The following is an 18856-nucleotide window of genomic DNA, read 5'->3' on the forward strand; positions in this document are numbered from 1 at the left end:
ATACCTTGCTTGAAGTGAGCACTTTAATGATGTTGTAAGCGTCAGCAAAAGGGGCACAGTGTTCAACTGATCGAGGATAAAACTGGGACACATTTCACCTTGTCCCTTTGTGTCCATCACAGGCTTAAACACTGTTGACACTGTTTAGCTGCGCTCTGCTCAATATTACAGTGTTTTACTGAACACAGGAATGTGTTGAAAGTTGTTGAGATTTAATCATAATCTCTCATTCATATGTGGAGATATTTCTGTGTCACACACCTTTCACTTTCTGAGTGAAAGTCAGCTTTTCTGTCCATAGATACAGACTTTTACAGTCTTTCTAACAAGTTCACTGCAGCTTTTCTCTGTTAAGCCCCAACACCAGAGAGTGAATGGTTGGATATTTTAATGAGACTGTGGATCACTGTCTAATCACTCAGAACATTATAGAAATGTAAACATTTCTACATAATCGCACTGTTCCTTTATCAAGTATTAATTAATTAATTAATTATTAATATAGGGGGAATATAATACCTCCTGTCATTTCAGCAGTGTCTTCATAGATGTTTTTTGACAGACAGACAGGCTTTCCATATCACTATGGCAAATTAAACTACTTTCCCCCAAATTTTAACATGTTTTAAAAAAGACAATGTACAGAAATTTCCACTGTGACATATTTTTAATGTTACTAAGATACGTTATATATTTACTAACCAGACGGTAAGAACAGGGTATTGTTGAAAACCCATCATTCCTGTAAAAATACTTACGGATCTGTATAAATGTCTGATTATAAAAGCTGTGTGTAATGGAAGTCTAGTCGTCTCGTATAAAGTTAGTGAGGGGGGGAAAAATGCACTCTGGTGTTATTGCTTTATAATCCAGAGATCTGGCCTATTTTTTAATTGTAAAATTAAAGTTAAACAGAGATAAATTAATCAGAAGGCAGTTCAGCCAGCTTTGTCTAGTTAATCACTGCTATCCATCTCTCTATGGAGGTTTACTTTTCCTGAGAATCCTTTTTTCCCCATTTGTAGAAGTTCTTTTCTTTAATCTACAACACCTGGCAAAAATTATGTAATCACCAGTCTCTGAAGATGTTCCTTCAGTTGTTTAATTTTGTAGAATAAATCACAGATATGACAAAAAACTAAAGGCATTTCAAATGGCAACTTTCTGGCTTTAAGAAACACTAAAAGAAATCAAGAAAAATAATTGTGGTAGCCAGTAACAGTTAGATATTTAGAACAAGCACAGGGAATAAATTATGGAATCACTCAGTTCTGAGGAAAAAAATTATGGAATCACCCTGCAAATTTTCATTACAAACACTAAAACCTGCATCGGATTAAAGCTGCTTGTTAGTATGCAGGTAAAAAAGGAGTGATCACACCTTGGAGAGCTGTTGCAACAAGTGGACTGACATGAATCATGGCTCCAACACCAGAGATGTCAATTGAAACAAAGGAGAGTATTATCAAACTCCTTAAAGAGAGTATATCACAAGATGCACAAGATGTTGGCTGTTCACAGTCAGCTGTGTCTAAAACCTGGACCAAGTACAAACAACATGGGAAGGTGGTTAAAGGCAAGCATACTGGTAGACCAAGGAAGACATCAAAGCATCAAGACAGAAAACTTAAAGCAATATGCCTTGAAAACAGAAAATGTACAACAAAACAAATGAGGAACAAATGGGAGGAAACCGCCTAAAGAAAATGGGACTTACATGGAGAAAAGCTAAAATAAAGCCATCACTAACACCTAAACAGAAAAAAACAAGGTTACAGTGGGCTAAGGAAAGACAGTCGTGGACTGTGGATGACTGGATGAAAGTCATTCAGTGATGAATCTCGAATCTGCATTGGGCAAGGTGATGATGCTGGAACTTTGTTTGGTGCCGTTCGAATGAGATTTATGCAGTCGACTGTCTGAAGAAAACATGCAAATTTCCACAGTCATTGATGATATGGGGCTGCATGTCAGGTAAAGGCACTGGGGAGATGGCTGTCATTACATCTTCAATAAATGCACAGGTTTACATTGAAATTTTTGACACTTTGACACTTTTCTTATCCCATCTATTGAAATTATGTTTGGGGATGATGAAATCATTTTTCAAGATGATAATGCATCTTGCCATAGAGCAAAATCTGTGAAAACATTCCTTGAAGAAAGACACATAAGGTCAATGTCATGGCCTGCAAACAGTCCAGATCTCAATCCAATGGAAAATCTGTGGTGGAAGTTAAAGAAAATGGTCCATGACGAGGCTCCAACCTGCAAAGCTGATCTGGCAACAGCAATCAGAGAAAGCTGGAGCCAGATTGATGAAGTACTGTTTGTCACTCATTAAGCCAATGCCTCAGAGACTGCAAGCAGTTATAAAAACCAGAAGTGCTGCAACAAAGTACTAGTGATGTGTTGGAGTGTTATTTTGTTTGTCATGATTCCATAATTTTTACCTCAGAATTGAGTGATTCCATAATTTATTCCCTGTGCTTGTTCTAAAAATCTAACTGTTACTGGCTACCACTAACATTTTTCTTGATTTCTTTTAGTGTTTCTTAAAGCCAGAAAGTTGCTTAGAAATTAGAAATGCCTTTAGTTTTTTTGTCATGTCTGTGATCTGCTTTTTTTTAAATTAAACAACTGAAGGAACATCCTCAGAGACTGGTGATTACATAATTTTCGCTAGGGGTTGTATCAGTGGTTTTATTGTTATGACAGATCAGTGTATGTATGTTGAATGTAGTACAAGGGGATAGGGCCTTTTTTTTTAAATGAGATTTGCCCCAATTTACAGATTTTCAGCACACTCATAAAATATATGACCATACATGTTGGCCTGGTCCACGACCCTGAAATGGACAAGCGGAAAAGATGATGATGATGATGATGATGTTGGCCTGGTGTAGTGATTTGTGTCCTTATGTTTGCCAACAGGGACTTCAGCAACACGGAGACGCTGTGCAGTGAATATAAATACTACTGTGAAACCTGCTGTAGCAAGCAGGAGGCTCAGAAACGGTCAGTTATTAATTATTGGGCATTAGATCTTAAGTGAACAAAAAATACCACTTTATATTATCACACATCATGTTCATTATTAATGAGTATAAATAAGTAAGTAGATATCCTGTAAATGGTCGTTTGAGTTTTAGGGCTACACTATAAATCACACTTTTATTGTTACTTAAATATGTTTCTGCATTGAACACCCAATTATGGGCGGTAAAGGCAGAATGGATCGAATTCAAATTGACCTACAGTGATCGCTGGGCTTGGACTCTGTTCATGTCCTTCATATGAAGAGCGAGTAACTTAACTTTCAGCTAAATATTCAGTTAAAATATGCACTGGAGCACAGCACAGAAACAACCTAATACAAGTTCTAAAAGGGTTCAAATTTAGTGGAAATTCTTACTGATTGAGTGAAATGTGTAAATATATATTTCATATTTTTTGTAGGTGTAAATAGAAAGGGCTGTTCCACTGTGCAGAATGCTAACAGCTTTACAGTGGACCAAAATATTTTTGCAGTCTGTCAGTAGTTTGGGGTCTGTACAATCAGAAACACACGATATTTTGATCACAATTTAATTGCTTTTATAATGATCGTTTTTTAAATTATATTTTTATTGTAATATCCAACAGCTTTATGAAACATCACATTTTATATCTGTAATATGCAGTTTTGTGCATGCGAGAGTTGAAGTATAGATCATAACAGAGATCCCTAATTAGTAAATGTATCTACTTTAAATGCACCCAGTGTGGACACGTTAGGTTGAGCATGCATAATAAGCAAGTGTTTTAGTAATGATTTTGTTAAAAGAAGACATATCATCTTAATCCCAAATTTGTGTGTTCTCTCTCTAGCATGCGTGTGAAGAAGCTTCCTATGATTTTAGCTCTTCATCTGAAGCGCTTTAAATACATGGAGCAGTTGCACCGATACACTAAGCTGAGTTACCGCGTGGTCTTCCCTCTGGAGCTGCGGCTCTTTAACACATCTGGAGACGCTGTCAATCTGGACCGCATGTATGACCTTGTTGCTGTGGTGGTGCACTGTGGCAGGTATGGCTTTGAACACACAATTCTCCAAACACTGGAACACTCACTTTTTTGTATTGTTTTTGAAATGATTAGGCTCTTTCCACCATTATTTTGGTTGATAATATCTGCAATAGGGCGTATGATTTTATAACGTTGTATATTTTCACATTTTGCTTCCACACTAATGTGAATTAGACTGTACTGCTTGTGTCCATAAAACCTGTGAATTTATAGAGATACAGCTGTTGTGCCTGATGTTGCCTTATTTATGTTGTTACAGTGGACCAAACAGGGGGCACTACATAACAATAGTGAAGAGTCATGGCTTCTGGCTGCTTTTTGATGATGACATTGTTGAAGTATGTATTACTTTCATTGCCTATGCCATTCTATAGTGTTGAACCAACAAGTAATTTCTTTTGATGGGTTTGACTGTTTGAATATACAGATGCACATTGGATCCATACTGATATTTTAGTTTAACCAGTCAGAAATTCAAATATGACATCTTTGCTTTGTTTGTTTTTCAAAACTAATCATCAACAAAATAAATACATCAAACCTGTTAATTTTGGATATATAAATATGTATAAATGAGTATCTGATGTAGAGCTGAGAGAGTGTCAAAACAGAAGCACCCTATTTCTCATTTCAAGTAAATTGTGGACATCTCAGGAGAGATGATTCTGGTTCTTTCTACAAATAAAAAAAAGGAAATAGTCATATTGGTCATAAAAAAAAGGCTGTTTCTGGTCTATTAACACATATATCGGGACATTAAATTAAATTCACATTTTTAAACAATCTCTCTCTCTCTCTCTCTCTCTCTCTCTCTCTCCCTCTCTCTCAGAAAATTGATGCACAAGCGATAGAGGAGTTCTATGGTTTGACTTCTGACATTTCAAAGAACTCTGAGTCAGGTTACATCCTGTTCTATCAGTCCAGAGAGTGACAGCAGGAGAAGAGGAGGAAGACTACAGAAAGTGCAAAGGGAGGAAAGAAGAAAAGAGGGGGACAAAGAAATGTAGTTTAGTCACTGACCATAAACTTCACACCCCCGAACACCTCCCGTCCTTCCTGACTCAGGAACCTTTACTGAAACCTGTGCCAATAGCACCTGACCTCACCTTTGCCAATACTAGATTTTCCAAAATTCTCCTCTCTCTGTTGTCGCTGCACTCTGGGGAAACAATATTCTGCTAAACTGACCCCCCCAGTCAGTCCACCTGCATATGGAAGGCACTTTATAAAGAAAAGCATCAACAACTTCAGCAACAAAACACTACAAAATCATCAGAAGAAGCTCATATTCAGCAATGCTTTTATAAAGCTTGAAGGAATCAAAATGATATTGTCCACATCAAGGAGTAAGGTTAGTGTTGAAACGTTGACCTTTCACCTTAAGATCATGGTAATTATGTGGCCTGGAAATTGAGTAACTAAACCAGAGAGAGGACCTCTAGTTTTGTTTTTAGAGCTCTTCCTCCAGTTCTGGGTTCTCTCTTTTTTTAAATATATATCTACCATCAACATGTCTATGAACAGAATGTTTTAATTTATGTTTTATGTGTTGTATTTGTATGTTTAGTTGTTGTAGGGGGTATTTTGCAAAGCACAACTTTTTTGAGCGGGATAACTTAAGTCATAAGTGAAGATTGTCCAATAGAAATGAACCTTCTTACATCTAATCCTATTAGGCACTAAGGATGATGGGATAATATGTGAGGAAAATGTCACATATTGCATATGAACTGAAAAATAGTTAATTTACTGACTCTAGCAGTGTAAATGTTCATTTTGATGAGAAATTCTATGATAGTGTAATAATCTTTTCTGCATGATTTGCACAATGTAATGCAGCTATATTGCATTATAGCTAATAATATAGTGGAACTGTTTTTTCCAGTGTAACGATGTTAAGAATTATTTTTGACAAAAAACAAAACATTTAAAATTAACAAACAAACATGTGCTATTGGTTAAAAAGCATTTAGTTTATGTTTTACTTAATTTCCAGTTAACGATGACTCAAATTTCAGTAGATGATGTCATAATTTAAATATTGATTTTGAATGGTATATAACTTGGGTCCTTAGGGAAATCTAAAAATTAAGTACACAGCTAAAACTAGTAGTGTTCAGATATTACAGCAGTGTACCCTATATAAAAACAAAGCATGTGATGAGGAAGAAGACTATTGCCTTTAGGCTTTCTTAAAGAGAGAGTGATACACAGCTTGTGTGAAGGGTGTGCAAAATTATAGAAAAAGATGTGTGGGGGTTTTATGTCCCAAGGCGTTGAGTTAAAACTAGCACCAATCATGACATTTGACTTGCAGTACTGTAGTAACATTCTGCTGGTTTGTGTGTACTGTGCATACTGTATTATAATAGTTCAGGATGCTCACAATACACAATAAGTCTTTAAACAACTGATGAGAAGCTAAGTTGGCCACATATATGACATAAGTATGGTAAAGCCCATTGCTGAACGATTTTTTTGCGAAGGCCTATTACACAATCTTGATTTTTGGCTTTCTCAGTTGGTCAGTTATCTGGCTGTGAAATCCTGCTTTGTGAAGTGCATCCCTGTTCTGTTCCTCAGCTTTGTATTGCCCCAAAGCAATTACCACAGTGGAGTCGTGTGGGTGTTGTGTTGCCCTTCACTTCAGGTTGAAGTACAGAATAAGTGTGAATGGTGATTTTTTTTTTCCATATACACTACATTGACATGTAAGTATGGGTGGGGAACTAAATTTAGTTCTACTTAAGGAATTAACACACACAAAAATACCCTTGGCTACTCTTTACGGCTTTTCCACAGCAAGCTCAAACAGGTGTTTTTAGACCTAGCTTTTTTTCTGATGTTTAGCCATTATTGTCTCTACTAAAGAAAAGTGGATTAATTCATGCATCTACTCATAAACTAAAGGTGAATGGTAGACATCAGGCCACACACATACGCAGGTGTTACTTGAGCAGACTCATCTGAGGTCAGTGATGCCTTACATTTAGTAGCAGACTGTGTGACCAGAAAAAAAGACAGTTATCCTTTTGAAGTTACTGTTAAACTCACAATGATCCTCCTACAGAGCCAAGATTCAAGGCTGAAACCTGCTTCTTCTACTTCGTCTTGCCTTTTTACTTACGTAACTCTGTTATTACCTAACTGCCATTGAAGACCATGGCTGTCACTAGTTTCTCTGGAGAGTGATGTAAAACCGATTAAATGTAGTTCAGTCAAGCTGTTTGAATTATCAAGGTTTAAACTTCATAACCCTAGTGTAAACCTGCTTTAAAAAGGAGTCATTCAGACTGTGTCTATATACTGAGGTCTAGCTATATATCAGTTTTAATAAATTATTACTCTGCTGGTTTGATCAATCCAGCTCTGTTAACTATTGTAATTTTGGTTGTCCCCTCTGAGCAAAGCCCTAAATTCCTGTAGTCTGTACTATAGAAATGTAATCAATAGCACAAGCTGAAGAAGCTAGCTAGAAAAACACTAGCTAAAAGAACACATTTCTTTCAAGTGCTAATATTTATTGTACCCCATTACTCCATGTAATGTGTTTTCTACATTCATGGAGGGGTTTGCCTGGCTAATGTTCGGCTTATTCCCAATTGGAGAATGGTGAGAAATGTAGGTTTGAGATTTATATTTTTATAATTTTTTTATTTTTTTATTTTTTATTATTAACCACTTCAGAGTACATTACACTAAGCCCAAAATTTCACATTGTTATGCCCAGATATACTTGTTATAAGATTCCATCTTGGCTCTGCAAAAATCTTGAAATGCTGTATCTATGGTTTGATTGAAAACAAATTTCCAATTTTATATATATATATATATATATATATATATATATATATATATATATATATATGATCACTGTGTACCAGGTCATTTCATGTCTAGCCATAAGTTTGTCAAAAGGTATCTGGGATACAACAAAAATGTGGTTGCTTTATTAGACAGATTTCTATGGGGTCATTATACAAGCCAAAATGTGCTGTATTTGTGAATTGTCTGCATATCTTATTGCATTCTATTTCATTTTTCAAATCAAATCAAATCATCAAATTTGCATCCTCATTTTGTATTTTTCATTAATTTAGATCAAAGTGTACGTAACTGTGTTTCAGTTGGTTACATGTAGACCTTTGGTTATATTGTTGCACTGCTACCTAAATGGTAAGGGTAACGTTCAATGAAATCTGTAATTACTTGAATAGTTAGATATATAGTTTAATACTTAAATGACTTGGCCTTTATCCACATTGTATGTAATTTGTTCATTTTTAATTATCTTGTACACATTTGCGGAAGTTTTGTTTCTCCACTGTTATCATTCATAGCCATACAGCAGAAAGAAGTAAACCTGGCAACAATAGCCAGTTCCAGGTTGTACACTTTTCACAGACTTCAAACTTGTCCTTGAACACACATCAACAGATTGTTCTCCATGCTTCAGGAGACAAACCTTAATTTTGAAGTGTTTGACACATTTAGTGGTTATTGTTAAGATTTACATAATTTTCTTGGCTGTAAAGTTGCAATTCTTACAGAGGTGAAACAGAACTGCTAACTTTGATGTTCACAAATGGATATACAGTACTGTGCCAAGAATTTAGGCACCTAAGATAATTATTATTATTATTATTTAAATTTTAATTTAAAATACGCATGGTGCTTATATAAAATTGATATAATTATAATAAATACAAAACATATACAGTAAAAGGATTTCCTTCCTCTAAAAGCGTAATAGAAATGTTGTGAGCCATTAAACAAACACATTCACATACAGAATATCACTACTTGATATATATATATATATATATATATATATATATATATATATATATATATGTGTGTGTGTGTGAATAAACTCTTAGATAAATAGCTTGTTAGATCTCATTTTAACAGGTGCCTAAAACATTTGCACAGGACTTTACATCTAGAATTCTGACTTTAAAATAGAGATTTTTTGCACATGTGACCATTATGATTGTGGTAGCAGTGCAAAAATATAACAAAAAAATATACAATGTAACCAAACTGAAACCCGGTCTTGTAAAAGTAGATCTAAATGAAAGAACAGTAAATGCCAATTTGCACATCAAAAAATGGAACTGAACTTCTGTACTGCAGTAAGATTAAAAATTACTGACTTAACTTTCTGTATTTTCTCCATAATAAAAATGTACATTTAAAACCTGATGTACGCTTTCAAAAACAATTCACAAATACGATACTTTTTATACAACTGCTTATTGTTTTATGACCATATAATAAGTATTTGACAAAGGCTATCTTAAAGACCATCGGTTTACTACCATTCATTTAGCAGTAACGTGGTTTTTTTTCCCTCCCATGACAAAGCTTTTTATACATATTTTTTTCATTCCCTCCCCTACTCAAACATCCCGCCCCTACACCCCCTTCATGTCAGACTACTATCATGCACACTCAGACTTCACTCGTAAAATGACCTCTGATTAGTTAGCATTTTTAGCATTACTGTAAAAGTGGTCTGTCAGTTTTCTGTGTTACTCTAATGGCAATGGTCAAGAAAATGGTTTCAGAAACTGATCCTAGATTAGCATTAAAAGACAGATTCCAGAGCCAGTAACAGGTGAGAATGCAAGCTTCTGAAGATAGCTGCTCCCTGTCTTTTACAATAGGAAAATTAAGTGCTCAATATATTTCTTTGAAAAGTATGAAGGACATTTTACAAAGAGGGCTATCACTATTTATCATGTTTATCTAGGTGGGCTAATGGGCATGTTACCATAAAGCAGACCATGTTTTGCATAAGCTTATAAATGAAGGGCTGATTTAGACATATATAAGATAGATCATAGGGAAAAGATCAACATTCCATGTGATTTTAATGCTGCGTTACATTTTCTCTTGTTTTTTTTTTTTCATTGAGTTCATATTAGAAAAACTTAACCAGACATTTAGGACTGTTAATCATTTTTGATTTGTGGCTTGAACATTTGTGTGCGTGTGGGCATTTTTCTGAATTTGTAAACCTCTCAGTGCTTTGAGCATGGTGTCGAAGAGGGCCGTGCATTGTGATATACTGTAATTTGCCAGACATCACAGATTACTTTTACCCATAGCACAATCACCACTCTTTAAGATGCATTGCTATTTCTTTGGACACACTCTAGAGATTAAAGTCCCAATGAGTTAGATTTTCCATTGAAATCTGATTGTTTATTAATGAGCCATTTGAATATTGCAGGAGGCCAATATATAAGAGATACTACTTAGGTAGAGAAGACCTACAACTCTGTGGCAGCCTGGTAAAAATCTATGACATCAAAGTGTTGAGACATCAAGTGATGAAGCTGCCAGTAAACCAAAAACATCAGACTTGAGGAAATATCACTCATTTTACCTGGAATCTGAAGATTAGGTTTTTATTTGGAGATCCATGAACTACGGAGTGTGTTTTCCCAATATGAAACTGAATATTCTGGGTATAGTTTTCCAACAGAAAAGCTTCTAGCTCAGTGGTTAGCTCCACTGCTCTTCTTTTAAACAACACCTTTTAACTAAAGTTGCTTGATGGGACAACACTTATTCCTCTTCCCCTGTGTGGTGTGATTGTAACTGAATAGGTTCTCAGTGTACGTTTACCTGATCGAATACAGTGTCTCCAGGCAGTGCAAGCTGTGACCTAAAAGACCATCATTTTGACCAGAGTAGTGTATTGCAAGTGTCATGGTGCATAAGTTAGTCATCTGTTTTCACCAGAATATGTTATTGTGGTTTTTCTGTGTCATAACTAATACACTGTTGAAAACTTTGGGATCTGTGATTGCTAATAATGTAAAACCATTCTTGTTGCAGAGCAGTGTATAAAATGATTATGAAATGCTCGACCTATGGAACAAGACTTAAATGTGCCTGCAAGGCTACATATGCACAGGCAGCCAAACCGAGCTTTAGATGATTCTAATAAATACATTTTTCAAAATTTCTCAAAAATAATGTGGATTTTATTTATTTATTATTTTTTAAACTTTTACCAACCCAATGGACACTAAAGTGGTTTTTGAAGGCAGATAACTTCCTAATGCAATAAATGTAGTTATCATGGATTCCAAATTTTTGAATGGGAGTTTATACACATTGTGATTTATTTTTGTGTAATTTGTAACTACACTACAGATTTGTGATCACTGTGCATTAACAGAGGCTTAGACTAACTATGCAGAAATTGTTTGTCAGACAGAGATGTCCTTCAGCTCTTTGATTTGCCTGCTACAAATCGGCCTTCTGCTTTAACACTTCCCAGTGGAGTGAAGCAGATGTTAAGTATATTTGTGTGTCTGGTTGAGTGTGGAAGAACACAAAAGTGTATTTCGTATACAGTTCTATGTAATTCCTTCATAATGGCACTGAAACCTCATTAACTGTAGCTGTGAATCTTTGCTGTTCCTTGACATTTCTTATCAAACGTATGTGCCAAATCCCTGCAAACCCTCACGCACGAACACAAAAGGAAAAACAAAAAACTAAATAAAAAATACATGCACTCCTCTAGAACTGGAACATGGATGAAAACAGCAAAACTCTTTTATTTGTGTGAGATGCAACTGTATATAAAGATATGTAGAGTGTCTGATAGAAAGATATTTATATATTTTTAAACTTGAGGCACTGGAATTCTAAAGGCTGTAAAGAGGATTTATTAAGCTGATCGAATAGTGGTGTCTTCAACGAAAATAAATGAAGAATTGATGAAAAGTACTGTCTGTTGTTTTCTTTCTTCATTCTTTCTTTGTTTTGTTTTCTTCATTAGGGGCTTTTTCCATTGGTGGATCTCTTTCACTGCAGTTTGTTAGTGACAACAGAATTCAGTGAGGGTTTATTTAAGTTTCTTTTGGAAAAGCAACACAATGAAGAGATATCTTATATACATGTTCAGATACACTGGGCAATGCATACTTTTCTATATTAATGTGTTTGAACCAGTCATTTGTATTTTGTGAAAAGGCTTGGTCATTATTCCTGATTAAGACTGTTTCTGATCATTATCCTGACCTGATTTTGTGGCTGAAAGCAATCAAGTCCTCAAAGGAGTGTAAACATCTAGTGTAATGCCTTATCTGAAATGTTGAGTCCGTTACTGCTGCAAAGGTGCCAGTACATATGAAAATATTCAGAAAAATGTTATGGGGTGTGTTTCAGCCTTTCTCCTCACTGCCTATGAAAATGTGTTAAGCACTTTTGTTTCTTTTAAATCAAACTTTATTGAAAAGTTGGTTGAGTCACTACAGCCCAACAGGGTATAAAACCAGGGATCAATTCCACTTACTGCTTAAATAACTCAAGTTAACTGTTTAGCAAGAGAATTATTATGACTAAATGCAAGCTGAACTAAACTAGCTGAATTAAACTTGTTTAGCAAGCCACTAAACTAACATGCTAGCTAGCTAGCTTTAAACATTTAGTAAAATATGGCTGAACACAACTGACACAAATAAAAATTAACTACCATTCGTTGGTGCTAAATTGTCTCATGCTCCCACCACAATAAACAAATTACATGCTTAGTGTTGCAAGTTTTCCTCTGCATTTTGTCACCAGTAATGGGCTTCTTCTCTTGCAATGTCTTATGTGGCTTATGTCATGAACTCACTGTTTAGGGATCCTTGAATAAAGGATACTGTTTTTTCTGCTTTCCTGCCAGAGAGACCTGCTCTGTAATGAAAACCATTTTTGACAGAGCATCCCTAAATCAGCCTGAGTGCTGCCCAGTGTTACACAACAGTAAAACATCAACCTAAATCTGCTTCAATCTGGGAATGCTACAAGCCAGCAGAGCATAAATGTGCTAAGGAGATTTGTTCTTGGAGTGTGTCAATACATCTATGCTCGGTCGTGTCTGGGCTTGAAAATCCACTCAGGAACCTATTGTTAGGGCAAAAAAGTGAAACCCTCAACAGAACACAATCTATGGACTGGCTTTTGATACAATAAGTAGACACTATGTGCAAAAAAATCTTCCACATTCACCTTCCTAAAGTTCATTGATTGTGCCACCTCCAGCAGCATTGTATCTTTTGAGCCTTTTAGATGTAGATTTGTTCTTGTACTTAAGGTCATTGTCTTAAGGCCAGAGCACACTGCCCGGACAAACATGAACAAATGTGAATGTTGGGGGGGGGTGCCACGGCTGCTTGTCTTTATGTTCGTCCACAAATGTTTTGATTCATGTTTGACAAATGTTGGATTCATGTTTGTGTTTGAATAAGTTCGGGCAGTTGGTCATGATTAAGGTGCATTTACAGTGGTCTGTCACAGTGTTGCACCAGTCTCATACATTTTGAATGGGAGCCGTTGGCTCTGAAGGCCATACTCACATGAAAAATATGAAAGCAGTCTCTCCGTGTTCAACATGGATGTGATTTCAATTGGATGAACACCTTTTACGACCATGTGTAGCTTCCTTAGGGTGCATACACACTAGTGGCTGATGGGGCGTCTCAAACAAATTCCTCAAATGTATTTCAGTTAGTGCCTGAATGCAGTTAACTAAGCTCCGTAAATTGTCAAAAAAGTTCAAACCATTTAAACTTTTGCTGCAACAAACTATTGATGTGGAGGCAAATGAGCAGGCACAGACAGACGAAGGATGAAAATCCAAAATGGAGGAAAGGCTAAACAGGCCGTGTACCCATTCCCAGTTCTCTATAATGCCAGGTTGGCAGAACATAAGGATTCATCATGCGTCAGCCTGGCACAGTGTGTCTGTGTATTCTGGTTTGTCAGGTTTTTGATGGTCCATATTTCCTGCCAGAGATAAAATGTCTTTTCACTGGATTTCAAGCTATACAAACATCACCCCTGCTCCAGCCATGTACAAGCCTTTTAGGTTGACAAGCGCTCCATGAATATGTTTCTACCGCTCTGTCCTTGCATTGTTTGGTGTTTCTACCCTTAAGGGTAGAGATATACTTGCTGTTAAGTATGCGTTTGCGTACGCATTATGGCTGCCACTATGCGTACGCAAGGTGCAGTACACGCTGAAAACAGCATCACACTGGTGGAAAGTGTCATAGCCGGGCCGTATGTGAATAGTTACGTTCACGATGCAGATGGTTGACTACGCAAACACATGGCCAAACAGCAAGTATATATCTCTATCTTAAGTGAAATATCTATTCGTGTCCGTTGCTATACTTGAGCTGTGTAAATGCACCGTTAGGACAGACTGTCCTTTTATTCACTAAAATACAGCTCACGTGTCTAAAGTTACAATGTCAACCAGTTTATTGATTTCGAGGTTTAGCTTCTATTCCTTTAAAAACAAGCCATTTTACTAAAGTCATAATGGCATCATTTTGAACACTGCAGAGAGAAGACCTATTGGCAGATATATAGGGAGCAAAAAAATTTTTATAATGTCCTTTATATCATGAGAACATGAAAAGCCATGTCTCATTTTCCAGCTCATGTCAGTGACGATAAGATCTTTCTCTTGCAATTCTTGTGCGTTTGAAGTCACCGTGAGACTTTCAGAGCAACAACTGACTAAATGTCACAATATATTCATCAATCCTAAATTCTCTAGTAACAAAGATGGGCTGTTTTCTTCAGTTTTGTTTGATCTATTGGCCACAGACAGAAATTTTCCACATGTTTAGAATGCTGGTGTTTGTCTCAGAATGTTTGGTTTGTGTCCTCTGGCCTTTAGAGCAAAACCCAGACAGACTGGACATTGTTCAGTAGGATTGTCTAGTGTTCTACAATTCAAAGTTTTTCATTCAATTTCAAATGCAAGTCCTGAAGCAGCAACACCCCCACACCATCACATTACTTCCACCATTATGGACTGTTTTTATGAGGTCCTTATTGTGGAATACTGTGTTTTGTTCTATGCCAGAGATGTTAAGAGCCTTTTCTTTCAAAATATTCCATATTACACTTCAGTTTACAGAAATGTATTCCAAAAGGTTTCTAGGTGTTTTGGCAGATTTCAGTCTTTTTATATTCCTCTTCATTTACAATGGTTTTCAACATGCCACACTCCCATGGGTACCATTTTTACCCATTGAAATCAAGAACACTTCCCACATGAGGTGAATGAGATTTGCAGTTCTCTAACGTGGTAAGTTTACCTCTGGAGTCCTTGAATAGGGAAAGACACATTTTTCTCACAAGTAAAAAAAACAATGTGGCCTCATATTATAATATTGTCATGCTTGAGAGATATTGTCGGGACAAGCAGAAAAATAACAGCCAAAGTTTAATAAAAAAAATATGGAACAAACAACAGTCCAAGGGAAAGCCAAAAATTGAATAAACAATCGAACACATCCAAAAAGGGAAAATCCAAAAGGAAAGTCAAAAGCACAAAATTATGTTCAGTAAATGCAAAGCATAAATAAATAAGAAACACTAAGAAAGCACAGGGCGGGTCCACGTGGGTTTCCTCCGGGTGCTCCGGTTTCTTCCCACAGTCCAAAAAAACCACACGTTGGTAGGTTGCTTGGCGACTCAAAAGTGACCGTAGGTGTGAGTGTGTGTGTGTGTGTGTTGCCCTGTGAAGGACTGGCGTCCCCTCCAGGGTGTATTCCCGCCTTGCGCCCAGTGATTCCAGGTAGACTCTGGACCCACCGCGACCCTGAATTGGATAAGCGGTTACAGATAATGAATGAATGAATGAATAAGAAAGCACAAAGATAAACATTACTCAGGAAAGACTGAACTGAAAACCCTGGCTAAATACAGGCTTGATTACCAAAATGAGACGCAGCTGCAATTAGAATTCAGGTGACCGGGAACTACGAGGAGGGTCCTCAGTGAGGATGGTCATGGTCCTCAGAAGTAAGCAAGTCTAATGACACAGAACGATGTGAGGTGAGGGAGTAAGAAGATACCTCAGTAGAGAGTGTGACAGATATTATGTTATGCTTAGTTTTTTGCCTTACATTAAACTTTGTTTGCTTGCAGTGTGTGGCAAATACAAAAGAAATATTTTTTGTTGTATGTAGACTAGATTTATGAGGAAATGTCAACTTATTGCATGACAAGCAGCCTTGCTGTACTGGACAGAAGTGAGTAAAAAAGTAGAAACATCATCAGTGATAAAGGGAATGGTGCACTGATTATTTTTCACTGACAGAAAACAGAAACCTCCAGCACTTGCTAAGTCATCCTGACTGTGCTGCACTTTAAACACACACACACACACCCTAATGTTTAACTGTTAGAGTGCTCTGGTTTGTATGCCTGTAATAGGGCTGGATGGTATTTGCAAAATTCAGCATCATGATGTGGTCATTGGACATGTAACAAAATCAGCCACATGCATTGTTTATGTGCTTATACGTGGTTACACATCTCTTGGCTATTACAACGGCACTAGTGCTGTCAAGTAAAGGTTACACCCCTATTAAGACACTTCCTTTCTATTCTGGTCCACTCTCCCACAAATTATGAATAGTAATATTTAGTGGAATGTACTGTTATGAGCTTTTTGCAGTATTCCTTGCCAGAAATTCTGCTTTGAAAGTTGACTGCTAGGTGGCATGTTGGCAGTACAGGTAGTGTTACTGCCACACGGGTCCAGGTTCCTGGGTTCCCTGTAAATACCCTTTGTTTTGAGAGCACCGTGTTGAGAATATTGGGTGATATGGTTCATATATATTCAGTTTGAAAATCAAGCAAAGCCTAGGTTCATTTTTATTTAGAATTCCCCTCCAGAGAGTGTTCTGATCTGTGTAGCTGCATGTAACAGGTGCAGCTTTTTTCACATAGACAGCAGGCAACTTCAAACAGACATCTGCATAATGACCATGATGCACAATTACACTAATGGTTACTGCATAATCAGCCTGTGCCTTACACAGATTCAGTGTGCTGGTTTTTATAGGTGCAGAGATACGAGCATATGTCTGAAAGCCTAAACGGTGCAGTCAGGGAAACTGGAGGAACATGCTGAGTGTGAATGGAGTTTCCTGGTGTTCCCAGCTCACTTCAGTTACATGCTTTTTCTCTACACTTCCATCATTTTAAAATCATGAATCATGGTAGAATTAGGTAAGAAAGTGAATCAGATTACAGCTGCTGCAATGATGCACACATTATTCCACATTTAGTGAAAGTCAATTCGTACTTTACAGTAGTACTGTGACGATCTGGAATGAACCCCTTGAACCCAATCAAATGTCAATACATTCAGCCATACAGAGTAATTATACATAGAACATTGACATTACTGAATAATAAATATAAATAACCATAATAAATGGTTCCTGAACGATGCATAGTAATTACTCAACAGCACATAGTAGTTACTGAAGTGTACATATATGCCGAACAATACTTAAGTGCTGCATGATTTAAGGTGGGTCAGAGGCACCTGAACATATTTCTCCAAACATTCTAAAAATGAATCATCTCCATACTTCGTTGTTCCTCTGTCACAGCTCCAAATAACAAACACATTCAACTTGACATTGACCTGCCATCACAGTTTTTGTCAGAATTTATATCTGAATACATTTTAGTTACTGAAAAATGCATTTTATTATATTATTGAGCAGTTTAGAAAGTTAACTAAATTACTAAATAACAGATTGAAAGCGATTTTTCCTTGTGTGTTTTTCAGAGATGGCTTGGTGAATGGATAAATGTAGGGATGGTGTGTTAAGAATAGAGGTGAGAGGCGTTTAATGTTTGATTGCTTGGGAATTTGTGAGTGAAGAGATGTGTGTGTGTGTGTGTGTGTGTGTGTGTGTGTGTGTGTGTGTTTGGGCAAAGGACAGAGATATGTGTCATTATGTGTCAGTATTTTAGTAGCAGTGCATGCATTTCACACTTCAGTGGCATAGAAAAGTCACACTAACACAGTTTACTAAATACAGAAACCTGTGTATTACATGTTATGTGTGATAAGCATTTGTTCATGCATGTGTATGTTCATTTACTACCAGAGATATACTTTTTTTAATAGTGTGAGCTATGCTATTTCTTCTATTTTTTGCAGAAGAGTCTTCTTTTTCAACTGTAATATAGTAACAGCTTAGGACTTAAAAGCCTGCTCAGTATTCTAGATTTTGGAGCACACAAGATAAATGCAAAAGACAAATAGTCAGTCAAATGCTGCTCCATTGCTCATGTCTGGATTTCTTTATGCTTGCACTGTAACATCTTTATGAACTAATGAACTATAGAACTCGTATATGAATTCAGTTGTTCCTGTTGTTTGTGTGTGTGTATGTGTGTGTGTGTGTTTGTGAAGATGGTTTCACTGGCTACTCAAGGTCCTGCTGCTGTCTCAGGGACTCTATAGAGAGAGAGAGGGAGAATGTGAATTTTCTTGAAGGTTATTTCTTGGTAAGAGCATAATAAAAATTTGCTACTTAATGATGCTGTGTGTTTTTGAATGGTTATGTTTTCATGTGTATTCACTCTGACAGAATTAATAATCATGTGCTTGAATTCCCCTTCATGCACCCTTTAGGATCATAATCAGCGCTCCTTATGAAGAAATTCATTCTCAGAAACACACCCTTAAGAAGAAATATTAAAATCAAGGAAGTGGATTGTTACCTGGAATAGCAGTGTATTTTTTTCCATCAGCAAGAAGCACCAGGACAGATCTCATTTGAGAATATGCACTATATGGCCAAAGGTTTGTGGACACCTGCTCAACATTTTTTCAAAAACGAATCAGTTCCCCCTTAGATGCAGTACCAGATTTATCCTTTTTAAATTGCTGCTGGAGCAAATCTATCAATTCTAAGCAATTTTGATGGTATTCATTTATATGCAC

At 36.6% G+C, this 18856-nt stretch overlaps 1 protein-coding gene across 2 annotated transcripts in view; it reads left to right on the forward strand.

The window, feature by feature from the left end:
- The window catches only part of usp46 (ubiquitin specific peptidase 46), a 38707-nt gene extending 20289 nt beyond the window's left edge, over positions 1 to 18418 (forward strand). The window contains exons 6-10 of one of the 2 annotated variants that reach the window (XR_010803906.1): positions 2935 to 3018; positions 3871 to 4068; positions 4328 to 4406; positions 4898 to 5419; positions 18323 to 18418. Coding sequence is in view for 1 of the 2 variants with exons in the window: in XM_066677260.1 (XP_066533357.1) it covers positions 2935 to 3018; positions 3871 to 4068; positions 4328 to 4406; positions 4898 to 4999 (463 nt within the window). In the remaining variant the exon portion in view is untranslated. Of the gene's footprint in view, positions 1 to 2934; positions 3019 to 3870; positions 4069 to 4327; positions 4407 to 4897; positions 5832 to 18322 lie in introns of those variants that run through there. The other variant, XM_066677260.1, reaches the window with a different exon arrangement.
- The last annotated feature ends 438 nt before the right edge of the window (positions 18419 to 18856 follow it).

This window comes from Hoplias malabaricus, chromosome 7 (assembly GCF_029633855.1).
Source record: "Hoplias malabaricus isolate fHopMal1 chromosome 7, fHopMal1.hap1, whole genome shotgun sequence".
NCBI classification, from domain to species: domain Eukaryota; kingdom Metazoa; phylum Chordata; class Actinopteri; order Characiformes; family Erythrinidae; genus Hoplias; species Hoplias malabaricus.